At 38.9% G+C, this 27,555-nt stretch overlaps 1 protein-coding gene and 1 pseudogene across 2 annotated transcripts in view; one reads left to right on the plus strand and one right to left on the minus strand.

The window, feature by feature from the left end:
• LOC143594419 (delta(7)-sterol-C5(6)-desaturase-like) overlaps positions 1 to 27,555 on the minus strand; it is a 63,577-nt pseudogene that overhangs the window by 12,200 nt on the left and 23,822 nt on the right. The gene's annotated exons all lie outside the window — the stretch shown is intronic.
• Positions 3,793 to 4,396, plus strand: LOC143594416 (uncharacterized). The gene is made up of 4 exons (XM_077073737.1): positions 3,793 to 3,894; positions 3,967 to 4,027; positions 4,110 to 4,266; positions 4,354 to 4,396. Exons 1-4 carry the CDS (start codon positions 3,793 to 3,795, stop codon positions 4,394 to 4,396), a joined length of 363 nt encoding a protein of 120 aa, XP_076929852.1.

Here is a 27,555-nt window from a genome sequence, read left to right on the forward strand (position 1 = left end):
CATTTCAAACATATCCATAACCTTATTCCCACTAGACTCAGATGACGCGGACCCTCCGGCTTGATCCCAGTTGGGTTGTTGTTGGTATTGCCTTTGATAACCTTGATTGTTCCCTCCATGTGCATTTCCTTGATTCAGATATTGTTGGCGAGGAACAAAATGAGTTTGAGAGGTCCCTTAGAAATTCAGATTGAGTTGAGTTGATGGATTTCCATATCTAAAGTTTGGATGATTCCTTAAACCGGGATGGTAATTATTCGAATTCATGTTGTAATTCTGGTTACCCCCTCCTTGACCTTGAATGGCATTCACCTCTTCAAATTGCTCTTCCACACCCGGACACATATCACTTGCATGTTCCAACCCATTATAACTAGTACACACATCATACACTTGATTAGAAATTTGAGGTGCCTCATTGTTAACAGCATGCCATGCCTTGCCCGTCTTGAAGATTGTGCTTTTCTCTTTGATATTACCGACATTTGTTCCAGAAACGCCCAATCATCTTGCTCATAATTGGTACCAAATGTACCATTAGTAATTGATGACAAATCCCGGGCATTCTTTGGTGTCAACCCCTCATGGAATGCATTCAACAACTCCCACAAATCAATACCATGATGAGAACAATTTTTAAGCATCATGTTAAACCTCTCAAAAGCTTCATGAAACATCTCACCCAACTGTTGTTGAAAACTTCTTAAATTCCTTCTTGCATCACTTGTCTTTTGAGCAGTGAAGAATTCTTCTAAGAACCTTTGCTGCATTTCAGCCTAAGTGTAAATAGATGCCGATGGTAGTGTGTAAAACCACCACTTTCCTTTATCCTCTAACAAAAGCTGAAAAAGTACCAATTTAACATCATCGGAAGAAAAACCTTGACCTCTAAGGGTATTGCACATAGAATCATACACCTCTAAATGGAACTATGGTTCTTCCGTGGCCAACCCCTTAAACTTACGCAAGCTTTGAAGTGCGTTGGTCCTTACTTCAAACGTTCTCCCTTCATGATTCATTGGAATTACCACTGGAGAGGGGTTATTATTGATAATTGGTCTGAAATGAGCTTCAACCCCCCTCACCACTTCACGACTATATTTTCTTGGAACACCCAATGGTACTCTTGGTGGTAAGCCTTCTTGCCTTGGTACTTGCCTTCGAGCTATTTGTTGTTGCACTTGTTTTTTTTGGGGAATTTGTTGTGATATTTGTTGTTGAGGTTGTTAATATTGAGGTTGTTGTAATGGTTGTTGGTATTGCGGTTGTTGTTGATTAACTTGTGGTCCCCACATTGTTGTTGAACTTGTTTCGATTGTTGTTCCGGTGCATATGCAAACTGACCTTGAACCCTCAATTGATTCCTATCACCCCCACTTGAAAATCTTTCTTCATACTCTTCATATGCATAATTATAGGACCATAACGTGGCCCTCCAAATGGATGTGGTCCCAATCTAAGACCCGGTGAGGTATGGGTTATGGGTGGGCCTTGAGGTAATGCGTATGGTTGATTATAAACTGGATTTTGTTGAGACAGGTATGGCGGCTGTTGTTGTGAGGATGATGATTGTCCTTGAGTAGGTATGAAATTGCTTAAGGGTGGAAGGCTTGATGGAGGTTGGAAGCTAAACACACTTGAGGTGGGTACACTCATGGGACTTGTAGTGGTAACGGGTTTAGGTTCATTGGATGGAGGACTTTCTGGATCGATGGGTGGTGGCATAGGGTGGTAAATATTGACCCGAAGCCATGTTTGTTGTATCAGTTGCTCGACTTTGTGTGCTAGGAGATCCAACAATCTTATTCTCCCGTTGAAGAACTCGATTTCGACTGATTGTTCGTTCGATTTCAGGATCAAAAGCTAACGGAGATGAAGACCGAGAGCTTCGCGTATGCATATACCTGTAAGTACCTGCATACTAACACAACCAGCGTAATAAATTAATTAGATAGTGGTAAATGGGTATCGAACATGGGGATTTTGTGGAATGCGTGTTAACGAAGCAACTTGTAAATTAAACTAATATAAAAGTAAAGAACAAAAAGTAATCTTTAAGTTTGTTTTTGATTTGATTTTAATAACTAAAATAAACTAACACGAAAGTTGTAAACAATTACTTTTTAAACAAGTATTCCTCTCGGGGTTCAGGTTATCACTCGACACAATTGTTAAAGTTCAATGGATAAACCATAATATCTTGGTTTTGTGTAAATGTAAACGTTGTGATTAACATGAACTAAGTACTCGGATTCATAGAATGCGAGGTTGTTACTTAATAATCAATCAATATGGCTAACCCTCTCGGATTCATAGAACGCGATGTTGTTACTTAATAATCAATCAATATGGCTAACCCTAATTCCTTCCACTAAATCTCAATTACCAATGGCACCATGAACGTACGGAATAAAACTAGGTTTAAACGATATGAACAACTTAGAAACAATCACATAAGCATCATGATCATACTAAACATAAACGATTAGACAATCAATCTACATTCAAGAACAATTAACATAGATGTCTTGGAAATAACTTTACATCCCCAAGAAAAACACCAAGAGATTAGCCACTCATAGCTTGCATATTCAATTCAATGTTTAATCAAAACCAACAAGAGATTACAGCTTTAAACTTCAATTAGAATCACCCAAAATAGTGTTCTAAGGCACCAAAAGTCACCCGCACAATTGTCTAAAACGGCCTAATGAAGAATGGATGTCAAAAGTCTTTTAAAACAAGTTTTTCGAGTTGTAACCATCATCAGGCGCTGAAGCCTACCGTAAGCTACGGTGGCCGTATATGGATTACGACAAAGAACTCTCTGTCTATGGTAGAGAGTTACGATGAAGGTCCCTACCGTAGCTTACGGTGGCTACCTTAAGCTACGGTAACTCCAGTTCCAACTCCCATTTTTCTTCCTTGACTTCTTGGTTGTTTGTCTTCAAGGCTTGGGTCCTTTGCTTCTTTCATCATAACATACTCGAGCACCCTTTTCTCCTCACTTGTACTTGCAATGTCACAAACATAATGCAGTAATCTAAATCCATTAAATTGCACATTAAAGCATACATTTGTATTAGAATTACTACACTTAAGGGTGGCTCTGCGGTCTACCTGTCAGTGGTGATAGTGGATGGTGGATGGTGGATGGTGGTGGTGGACAGTGTGTGTTGGTAGCCTGGCAGGTGGCGGTGTTTAACCCTTTAAAAACCTTAGAGGATCTTAGAAGTGGATGGACCAAGCCTGCACAAAGAAGAGCTCGCGCATACGTTTTTTAATGAAACATCAACAAACAATCTGCAGATGAAAATATCAGTGTGTTGTCTGTGCGGCACAGACAAATGATCCTGCGCAAACCTTTTTTAGAAAAACAAAACCCACTTGACTCTATTAGTTTTATAAACTTTTTATATGTTTGTTTAGAATTTTAGAGTAAATAAAAAAATCAGAAGATTTATGTTTGAATGATCTAAAGTTGAATTGTGAGAGGAGTGGAAGGACTGTTTCTGTAAATTAGGAGATGAAAAGAATAGGTAGGAGTAGGGATGAGATCGGGACCGTACCGGTACTGACTGGTCCCGGTCCTGAAAATCATAAATTTTTGGTACCGATACCAAGGGTAAAAAAATCAAGAAATACCGGTACCGGTATCGAAACTTAAAACTTTGGTACCGATTTGTTACCGACTCGGTACCGGACCGAATTTGCCCATCCCTTTCCTATCCTACGTAGGAGAACAGTTAATTATTAGTTAGGTTAAAGAAAGAAAGAAAGAAAGAAAGAATAATGGAAGAAGAGGAGTCGAGGAGAGAAGCAGCAATCGCATCACTTGCATCCAAATTCACCTCTCCATCTGCTGCTTCCCAAGCCCGTCTTTCCAAATTCCAGGTTACTATTCTATTTCAGTTTTCATGTTAATATGAGTATTCAGACCTAGTATCTATGTGATGATGATGATAGGAACTGCACAAGAGGCGTTTACAAATTAAATCAAAACCCAAGATTAAAAAGAAAACAAAAGGTTCGTTCAGCAGCCTAATCAAAAACTTGCTCTTTGTTTCAATTTATTGTAAATTTGTAATGGTTATCTAGTCCTTGTGCAGGGAGCAAATTACAAGAGGATGGTGAAACCAAAATACTGCACAAAACGACTGAGGATTACGGAAATCCAATCACGTTAGACGGTGGTCATCAGGAAAATGTGGAAGCAGTGGCAAAAATGGCTTCAAACAAACCACAGAAGAAGAAGCTACACTGGGGGTCATTTTTTTTTATAAATTATATGTATTTTTTTATAGCTACAAGTGTTTTTACTCATTTGGGGGGTATTAATATCTTCATTTGCAGGCTTGACACAAAGGAGAGATGGGAAAGGAAATCCAACATGTAAATTGTCCAACAGTTCAACATTTATCAATCAAGATGGTAATCAACATAGATTAAAACATTTGTTAAGGATGCTCTCGTGCTGAATCTTTTTGTGCAGTATGTTACAAAACTGTAGACTCATGTTTAGCTTCTTGTGTTCTTTGATACTAATAATATAAAACAGTGGACCAATAATAATATCCGAATAATATAGCACCCAAACTAGACATAAGGCAAAATTAAACCATCTAGGTTATCTTTTGTTTGGTCTTACCGGTTGGTTAGCAGAGTATTGGTGGGGCCCAGCATCAGCCTAAGGCAAAACTTACCCATTGACTGCTGTGTTATGCCAAATCATGGGTAATCAATCATAAACAGAATCCAAAAGATGCACCCATATAAAGCCTGCAGTTGAAACCAATATCTAAGGATATTGGTTTTTATACTTCTGTTTAAATAATCAAACGCTTTTCTGGCACCAAAGCGATCTGCACAGTTCTTTCCAATTTCACCCTACAGGATGATGTCCCCATATCATAGTCTCAAAGATCTCAAAGCTCTTCTCATGTGACTAAAACGTTCTGAATTCTTATCGTCTGGCATACTATTAGTGCCTTGTAGTTAAATAAATGTGCCATATGAGGAGCTAAACTTCAAATACTATTATACTAGTTTAGTATAATGATCACAAAGAGTAGAATCTCTGTCTTGATTTACGAAGATTCACAGAGCTATAGAAACCAAGCATGTAGACATAGACTGAGCATTCTTGTTTAAATGTAGCAAAGTTAAATCACGATTGAAGGAGTATGTAAGAAATCCAGTTTAAGTGGAGAGATACTGTGAATTAGGTGTTTGTTTGTATTAATAGAACTATATGTACTAGTCATTTGCTAAGATCCTTGACTTCGTGTTTATATCATAACTGCATAACGCGGTATAACAGTCACAACACCCTGCAAATAGTCCATATTATCGGAAACTTCTTGAGGATATGGTCAGCAATTCAGCGTATAGATACTTGTCTCAAACCAGAGCTTCTTTTGTATTCTTCAACTTCAGTTGTTTCGTTCCATCATCCAACATCTTTCTAATCCTGCAAAAACACGGAGAGGAAGATCATTCTCAAATACACAGGTGAAACAAACTACTTGTATAATAAGATGACCTCATATGCCCTTAAGCATAATTCTAGTTTAAAATGGACTTCTCATTACCAGCTTGTTGATTTGCTGCACTTTGTTAGGTTTTGGTATGCATAAAGACATTAATGCTGTATTAAATAAAAATGATATTTTATTAAGTATTATCTAATGCTATTGTCATGGTTTTTATTAGTATATAACTGTACAAATGCCAAATGGTCAAATGACAATGGGATATGTGATTGGTATTTGATTTATGTTTTGTGTTTAGACTTTTGTTTGATTAGTAAATAGTAACTGTTCACAGATATTTGATTTCTGTTTGAAATCTTAAATCAAATATTCGCATAACATATGTCATATACTGTTCAGTTTTCTTTTAGATTTAAATACCTGAACTCGATTAACTTGACCCAACCCAACCCGAACCCAAATAAGCTAATTAGGGTCGGGTTAAAAGCGTCAAAAAGTCGGGTTAACCCAACAAACCTAAGTTATAATTAGGGTCGGGTTTCGGGTATATATTTTAACAAAAGAATGGTTTTGGGTAACCCGAAATACGTTAAAAGGATACGGTAATGTAATTAACTAATCATTTTGTGTATTTGTTTATACTTAAAATTTAAAGTATAAAATAAAATAACAACTTCATTTATATAGAAATGTACTGCAAATAACTGGGAGTCATCTTTGTAGTCTTTATTTGTTTTTTCTATATAACTTAAAAGAATTTCAAATATTCGGATAACTACTCGGAATATGTTGCATGCTAAATCTTAAAATAAGTATAAAGCTAATTACAAAAGGTATAAAATTACTTATTATAGAAAAGAATTGTGCAAGCAAACTATCGATATTGCAATCACAAAAAGTAAAATAATTCTTTGATGATGAAATTTGAATCGTGAATTTTTTAACCTGATCAACCCGAACCTTAAACAGGGTCGGGTTGCGGGCAAGTTTTCATTTTAAAACTCGACTAACCTGACCTTATTAGCCCGAAACCGGAAACGTTGACCTGATTAATACCCATGTATACTTATTTCTTTTTTGTGTTCCAATTTGTTGCATTGCTATTTTCTACTGTTTGGTTTCTGATTTCTGCTTCTATTTGGTGTCTTCATTTGCTTCTGGTTAATTTAATGTTTTCACCTGTTCTGTTGTTTGCATCTGACCCGGCTAGAAAGTATGAACCTAATATCTTACAAATAGGTACAATAATACTTGTAATTTTTTGTTTGAAAATGGTGAAAACATGAGTTTATAGACTGAAACTGTATTTTTTAGTAGTTTTAGGAATGCAATTCATTGTAGATTTGTACCAGATTGTCGAACGTGTGTGGGGCGATACAGCCATACATGCTAATTACTTGAAAGAAAAAAAATAAATGAGATGGAAAATGTTATAAACTCAACTAATAAAATTATGTTATGCTTGTACAAAAACATATATGGGGTTAAGGGCATACTCGGCCACCCTCACTCGGGTTGAGTCTATCGTGTACAACCTCATCGACGATGTGGGCAGCCGCTCATCGTGTTCAATCCGGTTACTAGATGCCGATGAAAGTTTGTGTATGAAATCTTTGGTCTTAATGATTTTTTTCTTTTTCGTGTTTCGATTAATCAATCTTGCAACCATAATATGTGATACGTGATGGTAAGTATCACACAAGGCCCTAGCTTAATTGGACACATCTGAATTGCAAATTTCGTTACAACATATATTCTAGCTTATCAAAATTCACATAATTTTAGTTTTAAGTTGAATTATGTAATTTTTAATTTCTAATAAAAGTTTTTTTTTAACTTCTTTTTAAAATTATAAATTTATTTTTTTATTAAAAAAAGGAATTAATTTATGGCATTTGAACGCCACTAAAGGTTTAGCCATATAGGGTACTTCATGATAGTGAGAAAAAATAAGGATTGAGATGGCATTTCAATATTAATAGTATTTAGAGCATTCTTAACATATCATTCATATTATTCTGAGTTAGTTCTCTATATTATATAGAGATAGTTATAAGTGGTTATCAATAAAGGATGTAGAGAAACTTTTGATCATGAGTAAATTTGAATAAACACTGCTCATTCTTTATAAATTTTTAATGTTTTTGAAATTGGTTATGAGTAGAGAAAAGAGGAAAACTAATAATCTTATCGTATACTATCTTATCTTACTATCTTACTATATTAATAAAAGAAAATGTTGAAGTTTAAATGTAAAGTCTACATTTCTCTGAATTCCTAATTTCTCATCTCATTCATTCTAGTAATTCATGGGTTATGGGTCAAGACCATTTATCAATTGGGTTATAACATAGTGTGGATTTTATTTATTACTGAGCCAGGTGTCAGTTTCATACCTAGGGTTTGACCAACTACGAAACTTTAGTACATATGTTAAACTAGGTTAGGTATCCGTGTAAAACACGGGTTAAAATAAATAATTTATTTAAAAATAACACAATGTGAAATATAAAAAATATTTTCAACATATAAAAAATATAATATATGGTATAATAAATGATACAATACATAATATGCAATAAAAAGTTGAACATAAATCTCTAAATATTTCTTTTTATACAATATTTGCAATTAATATTAATATTATATAACTTTAATTGTAATGAGCAAGGTAATGATTACACTTTGTTAAAATTTGTAATTTAATTTGTAATTTTATAATTCATATTAAAACTAGTATTTTCAGTTTGTTTTTGGTTTCAACTCTAGATAATGGGACACATAACTGACCATGTGTTAAAACATGTTGTCTCAAAAAAAAAAAAACAAACTATCTTAAACGATTGGCCTTAGTTTTATTAATCTTTATTACAAAGCAAACATGAAGTGAAAATTTCTTCATTTGAAATTTGAAATAAATTATTTTTATGTAAATTTACGTGAAAATTCATTACTTACAAAAGCTTAATAATAATAACTAATACAATATAATTATATAAGACTAAACAATATATTTATGTAGGTTTTAAATTTTTAAACCAGGGAAGAATTATTAAAAGAGAAAATAATAGATCAAATAGAAAAAAAATATGAAACTATTAATAAGAAAAAAAATATATATTTAATATGAGAAATATGTGAAAAAAATTTGTAAGAATCACTCATGTGTAATAACATATGACATTAAAACTCGTGTAGAACACGAGATATAATAAATAAATTTATTTAAGTAATAACACATTATCAAATACAAAAAATATGTTTAAAAGATATATGGGCATAATATATGGTAGAATAAATTACACATTACACAATATGAAAATAAAAAGTTGTTAAAAATTTATAAATCTTTAAATATTTTTTCGTATACGATATTTGTAATTTTAACCTCTATATCAAAATTAGTAGTTTTATTTTGTTTTTACTTTCAACGTTAGATAACAAAACATAACTTACCATGTGTTAAAACAGTTTGTCTAAAAAACAAATCAACAATCTATAATGATTAGCTTTGTTTTTATTTATCTTTATTGCAAAATAAACATAAAGTGAAAATTTTTTCTTTAAAATTTGAATTTAATTATTTTATCTAAATCAATGTGAAAAATCATTACTTATAATGGCTTAATATTAATAACTAATATACTATATTTATATAAAACTAAATAATATATTTATGTTAGTATTAAAATTTTTAAATCAAAAAATAATTATTATAAACAAAAAATAATAGAAAAAGAAATAAAGTTAAATATAAGCTATTAATAAAAAAAAGAAATGTATTTATTAAGAGAGAGGTGGAAAAATTTTATAAGAAGTTATCTTGTATGATTTTATGTGGCATGAAGAAACCTTTATTTATAATATAGTACAAATGAGAGAGAGGTGAGAAAATTTTGTAAGGATCACTCATGTGTAGTAACATATGCCATTAAGACCCGTGTAGAACACGAGTTATAATAAATAAATTTATTTAAATATAACACAATGTGAAATAAAAAAATATGTTCAAAAGATATAATATATGGTAGAATAAATTACACATTACACAATATAGAGGTAAAAAGTTGTTGAAAATTCATAAGTCTTTAAATATTATTGTGTATACAATATTTGTAATTTTAACCTCCATATTGCGTTAAAACAGGTTGTCTTAAAAACAAATCAACCATCTATAGTCTATAGTAATTGGCCTTAGTGTTTATTCATCTTTATTGTAAAACAATCATAAAGTGAAAATTTTTTTCTTTGAAATTTGAAATTAATTATTTTATCTAAATTAACATGAAAAATCGTTACTTATAATAGCTTAATATTAATGATTAATACATTATATTTATATAAAACTAAATAATATATTTATGTTAGTATTAATTTTTTTAAACCAAAAAATAAGTATTAAAAAAATAATAGATAAAAAAGAAAAAAAGTTAAATATAAATTATTAATAAGAAAGAGAAATGTATTTAATAAGAGAGAGGTGGGAAAATTTTGTAAGAAGTTGTTCTGTGTGATGCCATGTGACATTAAGAATCCTTTATTTATTATACAGTATAGATTTCTTATAACTCTTAACACCTAATGTTTATAAAATCATGCTATTTTGGTACTTTTCGTTAACCTTGTTTGTTTTTCCGTTAAGTCAGGGATAAAAGTAGTAATTTTTTATTTCTCATTTACTTAACCCTATGGTCAAAAATAAATGAGCCGAACTACTTTTTTTTAACAAAACTAAATGAACTACTTTTTAACAAAAATAACGAACTGAACTATTTTTTTTTAACAAAAGTAAACGATCTGAAGCAGATTTTTAACAAAAATAAACGAACTGAACTACTTTTTAAACAAAAACAAATAAACCGAACCAGATTTTTTTAACAAAAATACACGAACCGAACTACTTTAAGCAAAAAAAAAAAACAAACGGACCTACTTTTTTTAACAAAAATAAATGAACCTAGCCAATCTTTTTAGAAAACGAACCGCTTTTTTTAACAAAAAAAAAAAGAAGAAGAACCAAACTATTTTTTTTTTAACAAAAATAAACGAGCCGAGTCATATTTTTTTAACAAAAATAAACAATTTCAAAAAAAGTTGATGATAACTAGAATCAATTATTGGGTTTGTTGTTGTTTTTCAGCATTGTAGAAAATATATATTTAGTCTACATTATATTTTTTAATGACATTATGCTTTAGATTATTGTTTATATACGCGTTAATCGCCATCTTTTAATTACACGAGAAATTATATTAAGTTCATATTTTCCATTTTTTGTAGTACACAGGGTGAAACATGAAAAAAAAATATTTTATAAGTCGTGAACTGAAAAGAAAAAAAAAATCCATAAGTTTTAATCTATGCATTAAATTAATTCATAAGTATTTTAAGAATCACAATTGAAATAACGGATCTTATTGACAAATCCCGTTTAATACACGAGTTCAAAAGCTAGTAAAAGTATAAAAAAATATTATTAAATTAAATAAGAGGTAGAAAATATATTTTTTTTAAAGTGAAATTATAAAAATGAAGATAAAAAAATCCCGTTACACAAAATTAAAATGAAAAACAAATAGAAAGAAACATAGTCGTACAAAACGTATTTAAGTTTAGTGTTTGATTTTTTGCAAAAAAGTTCAAGGAACCAATGGAAGAAAGGCTGATACTGGAGATTAATAATTTAAAGAGTTTGAGCGATTCTGAAGCGATTGGGCTGATCTCTCCTTTCTCTTTGTCAGAAATTAAGGACGTTGTTTGGGAGTGTGAGGGAGATCGTTCTTCGAGTCCGGATGGGTTTAACTTCAATTTTTTTAAACGTTTTTGGAACTGTTTTCAAGATGATTTTCTAAGATTTTTTTGGAGTTTTTCAACGCGGATTCTTTTACCTTTGGGTGCATGTCCCCATCGCTCTAATTCCCAAAAGTAAGGACCCGGTTTTGTTGGGGGACTTCCGATCGATTAGTTTGATTGAGTGTATTAACAAGGTTATATCCAAAGTGTTGGTTAGAACTTAGAAGAATTAAGATGATAATTGGGAGTTTAATTTCGGAGGAGCAATCGGCTTTTCTCGCCAACCGGAGCATTTTGGATGGTCCTCTCATTACGAACGAGATGTTTGCATGGTAAAATGGTTAAAAAAGATAGGCTTGTTCTTTAAAGTAGATCTATAAAAGGCGTACGACTCGTTAAATTGGGGTTATTTGATTCGATTATGGAACAAATGAGGTTCCCTTTAAGACGGCGAAAGTGGGTAGCGGCTGTCTTGAAGGCGAGCCGGGCTTCGGTTTTAGTAAATGGGTCTCCTACCCCGGAATTCCAGTGCTTTCGGGGGCTAAGACAAAGCGATCCGTTTTCTCCTTTCTTATTCATTATCTATGATGAAGCGTGCGGTGGATAAAGGGGTATACTCTGGATTGAAATGTGGAGTGGAAGGCACAATGTTATCACATTTCTTATACGCAGATGACGTGATTTTTATTGGCGAATGGAGCTACCGGAACTCGCGGAATTTATGCCGGATTCCTCGATGTTTTTATTTGGTTTCGGGGTTAAAAATAAAGTTAGCTAACTGTCGACTAATTTAATAAAAGTGGAGCCTTTAGAATTGGAAAATATGGCTACCATTCTTCACTGTAAGGTTGGATCAGTTCCATTTCAACACCTGGGGCTCCAAATAGGTGCAAATATGAACTTGATCGACTCATGGGATCTGGTTGTTGAACTATTTAGGAAAAGACTCTCTCGGTGGAAAGCTAGAACTTGTCGTTCGGTGGTTGTGTTACGATTCTAAAGTCGGTTTTAAACTCGCTCCCTATTTATTATTTTTTGTTATTTAAAGCCCCTTTGGGGGTGATGGATAAGCTCGATCAGCTTCGGAGATTATTGGGGGTGGGGGGGGGGGGTTCGGAAGAAAAGGCCAAGATGAGTTGGGTAGCTTGGGAAAAATTGGCTGCTCCAATCGAGTATGGGGTATTGGCTTGGGTTGCTTACGAGACGCAAATGTATCGTTACTTGCCAAATGTTGGTGGCGATTTAAAAACGAAAGTGGAAAGCTTTGGTGGAAAGTAATATGGGCTATACATCATTCCTCTCGGTCTTGGTCATTTATTCCAGTGATACTATCTGATGCGGGAGCATCTTAATTAATATTTATATTTATTTATCTTCTATTATTTGTTTAAATGTCAAATTCTAAATTTATTTTTTTTATTGTTTAGTATAAATAGGGTTATCATGTATCTTGTTTAATCAGTTATTTATGATATTTTATTAAAGACTTTTAAGCGTGAAGCTTGTCTACCGAGTATTTCGGTTCGGGTTATTTGATTATGATCTATTGTTCTTGAGCCATTTGAGTAAAGCCGGTGGAATCGGCATCATTAAATGTTTATTTTATTTATAAATAAGATTGTTAGTCTTTTGTTTATTTAGTTGGTTGCTTTTAATAAAGAATTTGTAAGCTTTTAAGCTTTGTTGACTGAATCATTCGGTTCGAATCATTTGAAAGAAATTATTGTGTTCTTGAGCCATTTGATTGCTAGTCGAAACTGCATCAGTTGGTATCAGAGCTCATGGTTGTTCAAATGGCTCTACGTGAAGGCGAGTGTTTTCTTGTTCGAAGAGTCGCCGATCGAGGCGTCGACAAGAACATCGGTGGTTCACGTGCTCGTGGTGAAGATCGACGCCCTACTCGCAGAATCGCCGATCGAGGCAGCGACGGAGTTTATACCCACGGGATCGTAAGGTGATCAAACGGCTCCGAAAACGAGTCCGAGATCTTGAAATACAACAAGAGATAACGCGGCTCCGACATAGGATCCGAGATCTTGAGTTGAAAAGGGAGATGTGCAAGACGGAAACCGAGTCGAACACCGTCGTCGGGGACGAAGGTGACGACGGAGAGGAGTATCCGTTTTAATGTCACCCACCTCGGTTCTACAAACCAAACTATCATGAGTATGTATTGGAAGACAGTTTGAAGTTTGATGAAGACGGAATTGATTTCCATGAAAACGAGTATTCTGAGGAGTATCATTCCGTTGCTGAATTTTTAAATGCATCTCCGCCCATATATGACGAGTACGGGGATGATGAAGAATGTATGGGGACGGTGTCCATGGGTGGTGATACCGTGGTAGATGGTTGTGCTACAATTTCTACAGAGAGTAGAGACCACGGGTTGTGTTGCGGTGGATACTGGTGGCGATGCAGTAGCTGCTGGTGGCGATGATTTGGTTGGAAGTGACGAGTCCGTTTCGGAGATTCCAATCATAATGCTGACAATCTTGGGAGACATGAATGTTGACTCGTGAAATTTTGGTAATTGAAGAAACGTGGATCGACTCACTGGTAGACGATCTACTTTCCTCGGGTGTGATTACGCTATTTCACCGATGGTTCTCTTGGATCTGGATTCTTCCACCTACAAAATGAACAGCACCGTAAACTTACCCCTCAGAAAGGGACAGAGGGGTCCTCTTTGGGGTAACCCTCCGGTGTGAGAATAAGTGTTTGTAGGAGAAGATAATAATATGAGAGTAAGGAATTTGGAGTGTATTGCTTAATGTAGCTGAATACTCTGTAATTGGATGATATTGGATGATCTCTCCTTGTGGAGTTGATGTGGTATTTATAGTGCTAGGGTTTCCAATGATTGGGCTCAGACCCAATTAGGGTTTTGTTGGCCTCTTCCAGTTGCTTTGCGCCACGTGTCCTTTGGGACACCTGGTGCTTTTTCATTGGTTATAATCACGTGATAGCACATGGGTTTTGCTGAGTTGTCCACCCTTCATTGGCAGCTGTCAACATCAGCATATTCTTATTCCTTAAAAAGATACCTTCTGGAAGGTTGTCTGACGTGCACAATCAAGGTTGCCCTAATCCTGATTTGGATAAGGACAAGGTTGATTATGTGCATGTGTGATATGCGCCTATCTTGAGGATGCGCGAGGTCTTCTCTTTATTCTCACGCGCAGATGTTTCGTGCGCAAATGTGATATGCACAAGCATGTGATATGCGCCACGCGCGGATGCGCCACGCGCAGATGTGATATGCGTGAGCATGTGATATGCTTGAGCATATGTGATGCGTGAGCATATGTGATGCATGAGCATATGTGATGCCTGAGCATGTGATGCCTGAGCATGTGATGCATGAGCATATGTGATATGCGTGAGCATATGTGATATGCGCCATGCGCATAGGTTTTGGCTTTGTGCCTTCATAATGTCTTGATTTCAAGCCTATTGTCCATATCTTGTGGGTTGACCCGCCTCGCTCGGTGTTGAGGCGGGTACATACCTCTTCAAGCCCCCCAGTCTAATGTGTGTCTTGTCTCGCGCGAGCGAGGTAAGATAGATATTAGACTTAGTAGTTTGCTCTTTTAGTAGGGGTTTGTCTTTTTCTTCTTATTATTCATCGTTGCGCGAAATTCTATCCCTTTGGTTGAAAACGAATCGTCCCTGTACGTGGTTGGTTGCTGCCGACATGCGTCAGTGATGGAGACGTGTCAGACCTTTCGTGTGCTCGAGGTGCTACAATTGCCTTTCGTGTCCCCTCACATAGTGTCAGGGACACGTGTCGCGCTCGCGTTGGTCCGTTCGTGCGAGTGGTGGCGCGTGAACTCTGGCAGCAGCTGTATAATTTCTTTTCGTGTCCCCTCACACAGTGTCAGGGACACGTGTCGCGCTCGCGTTGGCTTACACATGCGAGTGGGGGCGCGTGAAGTCCGATCAGCACCAATTTTTCTCTCTCCTGGGCCTATAAAAGCCAGGCCTTAGAGTTTTTATTCTTCATCTTCTTTGCTGTTTTATTCAAAGCTTTCCTTTCTTTCATTCTATTCCGATTAGCTGTCTTCTGCTTCCAGATCTCTGTTCTTCAGATCATCCTTTGTCCGTTTTTACAGTTGTATGTCTGATAGCTCAGACAACACAATCTCCCCTATCCATCGCCGTGTTAAATCGTTAGTAATGTCTACATTGAAGAAGACCGGCAAGGGGAAGAGGGCTGCTGAGGCCTTATCGGAGGAGGTAGGGAGGACCAAAGCAGTGAAGAAGTGGGACGAGATCCCCTGCAAACTGAGGCAGGCCGATCTGGACAGCCTTATCGATACTCAGGGTTTTCTCCCTGAGTATGGCTGCATGTTGCCGGCTGCCGGGCAAACGGCGGCGGACCCGCCTACCGGCTATATATCCCTTTACTGCCATTTTTTCACCCACTGCAACCTTCGTCTCCCGATGACAAGGTTTGTGGGTGCGCTGCTCAAGTTTTATGGGATTCATATATCCCAAGTCCATCCGTTTGGACTCGTGCGCATGACTCACTTTGAGTTCATGTGCAAATCTCAGCGCGAGGAGCCCACCCCTCGGCGCTTTCAGTTTTTTTATAAGCCCAAGATCCAAGATTCTTGGTTCTCATTTATTCCTCGCAGTCAGAAGGTCAAGTGCTGCACTGTTTCATTCAAAAGCCTTCATGACTGGTCCGAGAGATTTTTCTACATCAGGGCTGGTGTGATCCCCATCCGCATGACCATGCGCGAGATCTCTTCTGCGCCTGCGGATGTGGGTGTCTTCAAGAACCCAACTGGCGCCTGGGTAAAGAAGTTGACTGCCGAACCATCCCCCGCCAAGAAAATTTGCGAGGAGGCGCTGGTGGGGGTTGGTATGAGCAGGAGGTGGGCTGACAGCGCGACTGAGCCCGTTATCCAAGTTGACGGCTTGTGTAAGTTAATCTCATTGTCTTACTTCTGCGCTAACATAATTCGTTTTGCTGATATCATTTGACTTGTTTTTGTGCAGTCAGCAAGGAGTATGTCCACGCCGCCTATGATGAGCATATGGAGGGTGGCTCCGTCGCGCTGGGCGCTGGGGAGGTTGGCTTCCCCGATCGCTTCGATGACATGTTCATCCCTGTTGATCTGGGATTTCTCTTCGACAGCGATGCGCCTGGTAAGCCTTTGTACTTATGCATTTTCCTTTATAATACCAAATTTGTCTAACACTTCTGTTGCACGTATTGTAGATGCGCTTGAAAACTACGAGCTGGAGCTCGCGGAAGAGGAGGAGGAGGAGGAGGCGCCCCAACTAAAGCGTAAAGCTAAGGGGAAAACTGGCGTAGGGGCCAGTAAGAAACAGAAGAAAGATGTTGCCCCTGTTGCTCAGGATCCTCCTGCTCAAGCGAGGGGATTTGAGAAAACCCAGGAGTTTCCCTCCAAGTTTCCCTTGTCTTCCCTGCCTCAAAAAGTGGGCAGACCTCCTGTCCACACGAGGTATGGTGCCACTACCTCCTCCCTTCGCGCGGTGGAAAAGGGAAGCGGCGTTGCGCCTTCGACATGTATACTTTGCTTATCTTTTATGGTTCTATGAGCGCGATTCTGATAGAATTACTAATGAATCTTTTCTCACTCAAATGTTTGTAGAGCCGGCGACCTTGGTGGATCAACCTCAAGCGCAACAAGATGCCGAGGCTGCGCCGGAGGTCGCTTCGAAGTCCCCTGTTTTACCCTCGAAAAAGGGTAGAATGGACTTCATGGCGATGTTTGCCTCGCGAACGGAGTTGCGCCAAGGTACGTATTGTGCTTTTATTTTCTGACTTTTTTCTTTTAGATCAAGTCATGAACCTTTTTTTTTTGTTGATTTTTTCATAGGAGTCATTGCTAGCGTACAAGCTGCTTGCGGCACTCCTGGCGCCGGTGCCAGCGCCGTTGGCTCTGCTCCTGCTCCTGCAAGCGCTGAATCTCCCCTCATCGGGGTTACTAAGGAGCAGGAGGCCGTTTTACGCGCCGACCTGGCGGCGTCGAGACCTCCCTCACCTCCTCCTACGCACAGCCCTCCTCGCGAGACTGATTTTGGTTCAAGGTCGTAGGAGAAAAGGCCTGTTTCAGAGGAGGATGAGGAGTTTGAAGTTGAAGACTCCGACGGCGGCCGCGCCAGCCCTGCAGCGCCACGAGATTTTCCGGCGCAGTCTTCTCGTGGGGCTGGCGCTGACTTTTCTGCTTCATCCCCGCAGGTATAGATTCGTTTTTGCTCCGCTGCGCGTACTTCCATATTAGTGTTTTGATGACTTAGATCATTACTTTGTGTTTGCAGGAAGCCGATCACATTTACCGCCAAAGATGGAATATTACTGAGGACAGCTCATTTCAGTCCATGGGTGTGTGTGCCGACTTCTGGGCTCATTCTGTGCCTCCAGCTGAAAGGAGGTTTCAGGAAGGCCGCGCTCGCGATGACTTGCTCAAAGATCATCTGTTTGCTGGGTCGGCTTTCTTTGCTGCCTCCCATGAGCTTCGCTATGATTACGTAAAGGTACGTGATGCTCTTGCGGAAGCCAAGCAAGAGGCTAAAGTATCTGCTTGGCATCTTTCTGATGCTCGAGAGAGAGCTGAGAAGCTCCAAGCAGAGCTCAGTGAGAACAGGGCAAGTGCCAACACCGCCTTCGTGAAGCGCGGTCATGAGCTACAGGCTGCGCGGGAGAAGCTACAGGCGGCCGAGGCGGACGCGGCCAAGTACGCGCGTAGAGTGCGCGACTTGGAGCTGGACGCGGAGGCGCGTGACCAAGCTCTTGTCCAGTCTATAACTGACAAATCATCGCTGGAGAGTGAGGTTGCCCGCCTGAAGAAGGAGCTGGCGGCCGCGCAGGCCGAGATAGACGAAGCCTTGGCGACGGCAGCGTCTAGCCAGGAAGCACTCGATGCTGCGCGGGCGGAAAAGGAAGAAGCCTTGGCGGCAGCAGCGTCCGACAAAGAGGAGCTGAAACAGACTAAGGAAACTGTTGAGTTGTTAAACTCTCAGATTCCTGCCCTCGAGACGTCTGTTGCTTCCCTCGCGCAGGATCGCCAATGGCTAATCTCACAGGGCATGACTCGTTGCGCTTACGCGATGAAATACTCAGACGAGTTTCAGGCCCTTGTGATGGATTGCAACGCTGCCGCGCGCTTGGTGGGTCGAGCTGAAGGGTTTACGGATGGCTATGAATATGGCATGTTGAAGAAGAACCCATCCGAGTACCCTTATCAGAGCGACGTTGCCTGCGCGGACATGGCCGCGATGGGGGAGAAGTATTTGAATACTCCCATTCCCATCCTTGCGCATGTATTTTAACCTTAATGAGATAACCTTGATTTATTTTCCAAGTCTTTTTGTACTCATATTTTTCCTTATGCTTTGCAGATATCCGCGCTTGCTGACCAGCCCGATCTCGGCGCGCTAAAAAAATTACTCGACGAGTGCGAAGGGGCTGGTGGCGGCGATGATGGCGCTGGGCATGCTGCCCCTGCTAGCAGCTCTGGCGTGGCCAAAGGATCCGCTCCTGACACTGTTGTGATAGAAGACTCCATTCAGGACGAACAACTTGACTATGGTCAGTTTGGAGATGACGAGGAGCGGGCTGCGCCTGATGCTGAGGGCGGTGATGATGACTATGAAGAGGTTGACGTCGACGTGGAGACTTGAGAAGCCCTTCATATTTTTTTATTTTTATTTGTAGTCTGTATCTCATCATCTTGTAAACTTGTAAATTTCAATGCTTTGGAATGAAATTTTGTTTTTCCTTTCTTCGCATCTTGCGCATTCCCCATTCATCTCTTTATATTGCATGTTTGCTTGTTGAATATAAGATATGCTTGCACGTTGGAATAAGAACAAGGTTGTAAGGAAATTATTATACTTAATCCTTGTCATATTGTAAGTGATTTTGCCATATCTTGATTACGTTGACACGTGCCTAGGCGTTTTCATTATTCCTCTTTTGCGCGACGTTATCGCGCATTTATTATATGGAATTATGAGTTTTTTAGCCTTTACGTATCAATGTGTTGCTCAGATATCCATTACAATTGCATGCGCGACCTCGACCTGAGACCTTAACAACTATGTTTTGGCATTTGTTTTGCCTTAGTTGTGTTTAGGTATTTTTATGGTCAGGCTGCGCAGTATGTAGGATGGATGTTGAGTGATTTGAGCTAAGGCTCACATTATTGGGCTAAGGCCCTGACGTTTTAGAGTTAAGACTCGTTAACGCGTTTGAGCTTGAAGCTCGCGCATGTATGTTTTACTTCGTTTTATTTCGTTTTGATGTCAATACAATGTTGTCATATTGATGTCAATACGACCCGTTACTTTTCTTTACCATCACAGGATTGGCTACCCATGTCTGGTATCGTATCGGGCGGATGATGTTTGCGCGCAATAGATCCTCAACCTGCTCATTCATGGCTCTCGCCTTCTCATCCCCCATGACTCTCTTCTTTTGAGTAATTGGCTCTACAGACTTGAAGGTGTTGAGAGAATGTTGCGCCAGGTCTCGCGGAACCCCAGTCATATCAGAGTGTTGCCACGCGAAGACCGACATATATGTTGTGAGCAATCTTTTCATTCTCAACCTCGTGTCGTCTGATATCGTAGCGCCAATTGTGATTTTTTGCTCCGGGAATTTTGGGTTGAGAATCCATTCCTCTGGCGCGTTGTTTGCCATTGGAAGTTTCATTCTCCCTTCCCGCGGAGTACTTGTCACTGCACACAAATGATCTTGGTAAACAAAAGTTACACCTGTTGGTGTTGGGAACCCTAACGCGCCGTGCGCTGGCGACGGTATGGCGTTGAATTGGGCAATCGTTCCCCTACCCAAGATCATATTGTGGCAAGAAGTGGTGGGCAAGACCAAGAAGTTGACAACTTCGGCTCGCTTGTGTTTTTCATCCCCCATGGTTAGTTCAAATTGTATTTGACCTAGGGGATGAATGATTTCATTCGAAACACCAGAGATTGGTGCATTCACAATTTCAAGCCTCGCTTGGTCTGCCGGATCCAGTTTCCTGAAACATTGCTCATACATGATGTCTGATTCGCTGCCAGTGTCCACCAGGACTTTTGACACTTCATAATGAGCAATGTGTGTAGTGATGACAAGAGGGCTGCTGATGGAAGGGCCTCCCCTGATTCTTGGGAAGATGACTTGTTGCTCGCGCCAATCTCCTTGGATTTGCGCGCCTCTCTTTCTTGATATTTGCCCTTGCCTTCCTCCCTCGGCTACACAGATTCTTTTGTACTTTTTGCTGGCTGAGGCTCCTGATTGTTCATTTTCTGGTCTTGAGTTTTTTACCAGGTGAGCCAGCTTGCCTGATTTCACATCTTTTTCAATTGCATCCTTCAAGTGGTGGCATGCATCAGTGTTGTGTCCTGTGGACTTGTGAAACTCACAGTACTTGCCACTGTCTGATGGTCCCTTGTAGTGTAGTGGCTTGGGGCTTTTGAATTGGACATTCTCAGTGCTTAACACCTGTGAAGGCGTTTTAGTGAGGGGAGTCCATATTCTTGGCAGAGGTCTGTTAGGATCTCTGCCGCCTTCCCTCTTGTCACCCTCCCCGCGATTACGAACGTCTTTTTGGGGCTGTGGTGAGCTTGGTTGCGCCTGCTTTTCTGCGGAAGAAAAACTGGTTGGTTGCAACCTGGACCATACAGAGTTCTGTTTGCCCCTTCTTTCGTTGCTGCGCGGTGTCTCAGCTTGATGCGCTCTTTCTCTTGCCCTATCTTGGGCAATTTGTTTTTCATTTCTCGCGAAGACTCGCGATGCTTCCATTAGTTTGGCCCAAGTGGTTGGCATGCCATCTCTGCTTACGAGAGCTCGGCGGAGTTGATCACTGCGCGCGCCTTGTATAAAGGCCACGCGCAATAGTTGCTCAGTGATACCTCCGATTGCCAGAGACTCCTGATTGAAACGAGTTATGTAGTCTTCAATCGTTTCATCATTCTTGCGCACGCAGTGCATGATGTCATCAGGGTCGCGCGTGTGTCTGCGCTGCTGTACGAAGTGGGCTTGGAACTTTTCCAATAGTTCCTCGAACCCATCGATCTGCCCGGTCGGCAAGCTCTCGAACCAGACACGCGCCGCGCCCGTGAGGCAGCGAGCAAACATGTGACACCATGTTGGCATCGTCCAGCTTTCTAGGTTTCCAGTGTTGTAAAAACCTTGTAAGAAATCGTCTGGATCTGTTGTGCCGTCATATTTGCCCAAACCACTTGGCATCTTGGTTTTGTGCTGAATGGGGGCCTTCGCGATGCGTTCAGTGAATTTTGAATGTTTCACTAAGATGGCTGGCCTGTATGGTGTGGTTACGTCCACTTGCCCTCTCACTGGTGGGCTGTATGGTGTGTGCAGATCCAGATCGGCTCTGGCTCCAGGCGCCATGTTCACGTGCGCGCGGAGCTGTGAGCCTCCTGCATGAGTATCTCGCGTCTTCCTCATGCTGTGCACTTCTTCATCACTAAACTCAGTGTGTGCAGTGTGAACGGAATGACCATCTTCCGGCGCGCGCGCCCTTTTTGTTCCATGAACGTTTTGCTTGTCAAACGCTAGCCTTTGTGTTAAGTCGGCTGTCTTTTTGTGTTTGACCATCTCATTGTACTTGTCCATTAGACGTCGTTGCTCGTTTATGAGCCATTCTTTGGGGTCATTAGTTTCATCTTCCGGACCCATTGGTCCTTTTTGTTTCGCGCCGGCGAGATTTTGTAACGTGAGATCGTCTGGAGGAGTTTCAGTCTGGCCATGAGGAGTTGTGATGAAGGGACGGTTACTGGGGGTGCGCGTAGAATCACGCGGCACCCTCAGAAACTGTTGTCCCTCATTAACATCCTCACGTTCAATATCCTCCAGAACTTGATCAACGTTACGAACGCCAGAAACCATGGTGAAAATTGTTTTTTTTTTTTTTTTTTTATAGATCTGATGAGATCTTGTTGCCGTTGTAACAGTGGATGGCGCCAATGAAGAAACGTGGATCGACTCACTGGTAGACGATTTACTTTCCTCGGGTGTGATTACACTATTTCACCGATGGTTCTCTTGGATCTGGATTCTTCCACCTACAAAATGAACAACACCGTAAACTTACCCCTCAGAAAGGGACAGAGGGGTCCTCTTTGGGGTAACCCTCCGGTGTGAGAATAAGTGTTTGTAGGAGAAGATAATAATATGAGAGTAAGGAATTTGGAGTGTATTGCTTAATGTAGCTGAATACTCTGTAATTGGATGATATTGGATGATCTCTCCTTGTGGAGTTGATGTGGTATTTATAGTGCTAGGGTTTCCAATGATTGGGCTCAGACCCAATTAGGGTTTTGTTGGCCTCTTCCAGTTGCTTTGCGCCACGTGTCCTTTGGGACACCTGGTGCTTTTTCATTGGTTATAATCACGTGATAGCACATGGGTTTTGCTGAGTTGTCCACCCTTCATTGGCAGCTGTCAACATCAGCATATTCTTATTCCTTAAAAAGATACCTTCTGGAAGGTTGTCTGACGTGCACAATCAAGGTTGCCCTAATCCTGATTTGGATAAGGACGAGGTTGATTATGTGCATGTGTGATATGCGCCTATCTTGAGGATGCGCGAGGTCTTCTCTTTATTCTCACGCGCAGATGTTTCGTGCGCAGATGTGATATGCACAAGCATGTGATATGCGCCACGCGCGGATGCGCCACGCGCAGATGTGATATGCGTGAGCATATGTGATGCGTGAGCTTATGTGATGCCTGAGCATGTGATGCGTGAGCATGTGTGATATGCGTGAGCATATGTGATATGCGCCATGCGCATAGGTTTTGGATTTGTGCCTTCATAATGTCTTGATTTCAAGCCTCTTGTCCATATCTTGTGGGTTGACCCGCCTCGCTCGGTGTTGAGGCGGGTACATACCTCTTCAGTAATCCTATGAATTCGAATTTTAATAATGGAATGAATATTTAGATGGAGGAAAATACAGTTAAGAAAGATGAGAATAATCTTCGTAATAATTGTGAGTTACCATTCATATTGAAAATTCTAAATAAAAGGTCAGATGCAGAAAATAAGGATATTAACAGATATAGAGATTTGCATAAGGAAGAGATAATTGAGGGTTGGAGTTATAGCAATTGGTCAAATGAAAAAGTAAGTTTGACCAATGATCATTATTTTCATTACCCTATATTTCTCTATATTTATAGAGATATCATAGAGAAAGTGACCAAATATATGTATTACTATTATAAATACCACCTTTTAATTTAAGTATCCCCGAGGATCATGGGAGATCCCAATCCTTTTTTTAAACGTATGAAATCTTATCATTTTGGAGTTCAAAATAAGAAGATAATGGATAAGTTTTTTCAAAATTTCAAGTTCAATATAATAGGCAAAATCTGGAAAAAGAAAACAAACACCGATTATTTTGACGTTATTAAGACTCGAGGACGAGTCTTTTTTGAAGATGGGGAGAAGGTGATGGATAACTCTGTTTTAAAAATGTACGAGATGTGGTTGGGCCTACTATTAAAGACGCTTGTGTGGACATAATTTGTGAATTACATGCAAATTCTATTAGGGAATTATTGAATGGACTAAAAAGAGTTAAACTGTGTGATCCTAAGGGGTTTAAGGAAAATGTTGGAGCAACACAACAAATACTATTCGGGTTCATTTCAAACAAAATACTGAAAGTGATAGCTGAACCATTTGAGCAAGTCACATTGGCAGCGGATACAATGCGAACTTGTGCTCCCTTCGATCCGGATAATACAAATAAAGAGCTGAGTCGAGTCAGGATGATAATAAGGGGCTGTTTGGGATTCCTTATTTTTACCTCCTTATAACTTATGACTTATGATAAGTTAAAAAAAAGTGTTTGGGTTTCCTTATTATGTGAGAGGAAATGTTGATAAGTTACACTTTTGTAACTTATGACTTCTCCTTATAAGTTATAAGGATGTGAAAATAAGAAATCCCAAATAGCCCCTGAATAAGGAGCGGATTGATGTTCCATTTGATCCAGGTGGCTTTGTTCAAGCCAAAACTCGAGGACGAGCTTTTTTCGAAGACGGGGAGTATGATGCAGGAGCATCCGGCCTATTAACTCGGCCCGACCCAAGTGTTTATCTTATTTATTAATAAGATTGTTAGTGTTTTGTTTATTCAGTTGGTTGTTTTTAATAAAGAATTTGTAAGCTTTTAAGCTTTGTTGACCGAATCATTCGGTTCGAATCATTTGTAAGAAATCATTGTGTTCTTGAGCCATTTGATTACTAATCGAAATTGCATCACTATCGAATGTGGGTCCATGGCGGCAAATAATAAATAATTCTCCAATACTTGAATCGTCCGGGATTGCGTTGAGTAGGCTAATTTGAACAGTGGTAAAAAGTAGGGGAAAACATGGTTTTGGTTGGACAGTTGGATTGGTGACAACCCCTTTGTGAACAATTTCCATTTCTTTTTCAAATGAAAAATCAAAGTGGTGTTCGGTGGCTGATCGACTCTTTATGCTAGATGATATTATATGCGGGAGATGGGATTGGTTCAGAGACTCCGTTGGGCCGGTTCTTCTAGAGGAGTTCAAGGGGTTACGGGGGTTACTAACAACTTTTCAACAGGTGATACTCAAACCTGGGACGACAAGGCAGCTTGATATGGAGATTCCTTAATGAATTTTTTGTTGGGTGTCTAAAAAGTATGTTGGTGGAGAAATCCTTGGTGGCTTCCGAATATGCTTTTATTTGGAACAATTGAATCCATAGAAAAGTGAACTTTGTAGTTTGGAGGGCGGTGCTAAATAGACTACCAACTCTTGATGCGTTAGCTAGAAGGAATATGCTGGTTAGCTCGACTACTTGCCCGATATGTGGATGTGTTGAGGGTTGGGTAGACCATGTCTTTATTTCTTGGGGGTTAGCTCAAATGGTGTGGAGTTGGGTTGCTAAATGGTGTAAGCCCCCCCCCCCCCCTATTTATGCCTTTTGTGTTCGGGATTTGGTCGATTTACTCAAATTTGTTTCGTTTCCTAAAGATAAAACCAAAATATTCCATGTGGTTTGTTTAGTTACTTTGTGATGTATTTGGAAGAAACGAAATGCCTTGGTTCATAAAGGGATTTCTATCAAATTAAACAATTTGATAGAGGAGATAAAAGTGCTCGGTTTTCTTTGGATTAAAAATATGTCGAAAATGATCGGGCTTTCATGGGAAGATTGGTGTGCTTTTCGTTTGTAATGTAGTATCTTGTGATTGCTGTTTTTGTTTTTGATGGTCGTATTTGGTGATTTCTAGATCCTTGCTAGAGTTTTAATAAAATTTGTTCAGTTAAAAAAAAGATTTTATTGACTTTTTTCTTTTTTTCCCTATTCGCTTGAATTGTCGTACAAAAAGGTATGATTAGTCCATGCCATAAATTCGAACTACATAGACCGCAATCACCTTTATTTGGAAAATTGACAAAACAAATATGAGTTATCAATGTTTATAATAGGGATAAGCAAATTCGATACCAGTACCGATTTGGTACCGTCGGTATCGAATCGGTACCAAAGTTTAATTTTCTTTGTGGATCCTCTCGTTTCTTCATGTTGAGGCTGGAATAAACTAAAAATAGAAAATAACATAATAAGTAGCTATTTGAACTTGATAATATAATAAAATATGGTATTTTGAAGATTATTTGATGCGTAAAAGATGTATATTTTTATATACATCAAGCATCCCTACACTTGAACCTTGCTTGTCCTCAAACAAGCTAAACATATAAATTCTCTAAAATAGCAAGGCAAGACCAAAGCTAAAAACATCCTCAAAGAGTTCTGGGAAAAACAGGAGCAAAACAACAAACTTAAAATCTTGAGAATATATGTAGTTGTATATGAAAAGACGGTTTGTTTTTATGAGCTTCTTTTTATGCAAAACATTATGTTCTCACAATGTTCACACACACTCGGCTTTATATCTGATCATAAATGTCATGTTATATGCATAATATGAACACTCTTAGTCAGAACGTAACATGTGATAAATAAGCTTGTTGAGAGTTCAATTCTCCACCTTTGTGAAGGGTTGCATAAATTAGAAGGTAATAAGTTGGTGTTTGTAGGGAGATGGTGATTTGGTGTTTTTGTGGGATTCAAGGTTTGTGGTTTAAAAGGGTAAAGTGGATTATATACAAGCTTCTAACATCTTCGGGAGCTTTAAAGTATCTTCAATAATCTTTCCCCTTCTTCATCACCCAATTGGTGCAGTGATTCTAGCTTTTTTTTTTTGAAGTAACTACAAGCCTAATGACTCTTTTAAAGTCAGATCTTCAAGACCGGTTTTCTCCAAGATGTGGATCAGCTCTTCTTCAATCCTGTTCTGAACATAGCTTCCAACTCTAATGGATCATTTGACTTTGAGCCTAATTGCCCCCCACCTTACTTAGTTCGGTATATTCGTATTGGAATTGACTTACTCCACATCTTCCTTTGTGGGACCAGTTTCATCAGCCCATACATTGTTCATACCTTTTTGCTCTTGTTTTCACCGCACTTTTGGAAATCCCACAAAATGGCGCTTATACTGACGCACTTTTACGTCACCTCATTGCTAAAGAGAAAAATTTTCTCCCTAAGTTCTGGATGCAACCTAGGTTTTGCAAAATGTATGCAGCAAGGAAAGTTGAAATCGAAAGAATGCGTTCTATTTATTTAGGGTTTGCCGGTAAAAGACCAGTGCCGATTGTTGCCGGTAAAAGAGATAAAGTGGTAGGATAAGATTTTGGGTTTATGTGGTGTTTTGGTTTGGGAATATATTACCTTTTTATGCAACGTTTCGTATGGTCTCGAAAAGGATACTCAAGACAAGTTCTAAATCACATGAAACATATGACTCACTCAATGATCCGCAAAAGTATGAGTATTTGTGTATAGCATGGGGCTTAACTCACAGTAACGGAAGTATCGGATATAAACGTCATATTTTGCATAAAGTTTTTCTTAATATTACAAAACTACTTTTCACTTTTTCACATTTAAGTTATGGTTGATTTTTAGTTGATTATTTTGCAAAAAGCTTGTCTCGGAGTTGGCATTTGGTTTTGTCAAAATTGTATGTAGCTAATGGTATTGCTTGCTACAAAAATTTAAAATTTAGAGCTTTTTCACCAATTAGTTAGACAAGACAATGGCCAAGTAATTCCCCTCACCGTACTTGAATCTCACATTGCTCTCAATGTGATAAGATTCATAAAGAATTAAAATGAGGTATGGATGGATAGTAATAAGGAAAGCAAC

The sequence above is a fragment of the Bidens hawaiensis genome, unplaced genomic scaffold, assembly GCF_021521415.1.
Source record: "Bidens hawaiensis isolate Kalapana, Puna unplaced genomic scaffold, B.hawaiensis_p1.1 tig00043605_1, whole genome shotgun sequence".
Lineage (NCBI taxonomy): Eukaryota > Viridiplantae > Streptophyta > Magnoliopsida > Asterales > Asteraceae > Bidens > Bidens hawaiensis.

Bases quoted from the DNA above. Each gene is read 5' to 3' on its own strand.
- LOC143594416 (XM_077073737.1), top strand. From the start codon at position 3,793: ATGGAAGAAGAGGAGTCGAGGAGAGAAGCAGCAATCGCATCACTTGCA. The intron at 4,028-4,109 runs GTTCGTTCAGCA...GTCCTTGTGCAG, and splicing joins GATTAAAAAGAAAACAAAAG to GGAGCAAATTACAAGAGGAT. The intron at 4,267-4,353 runs GTCATTTTTTTT...CTTCATTTGCAG, and splicing joins AAGAAGAAGCTACACTGGGG to GCTTGACACAAAGGAGAGAT.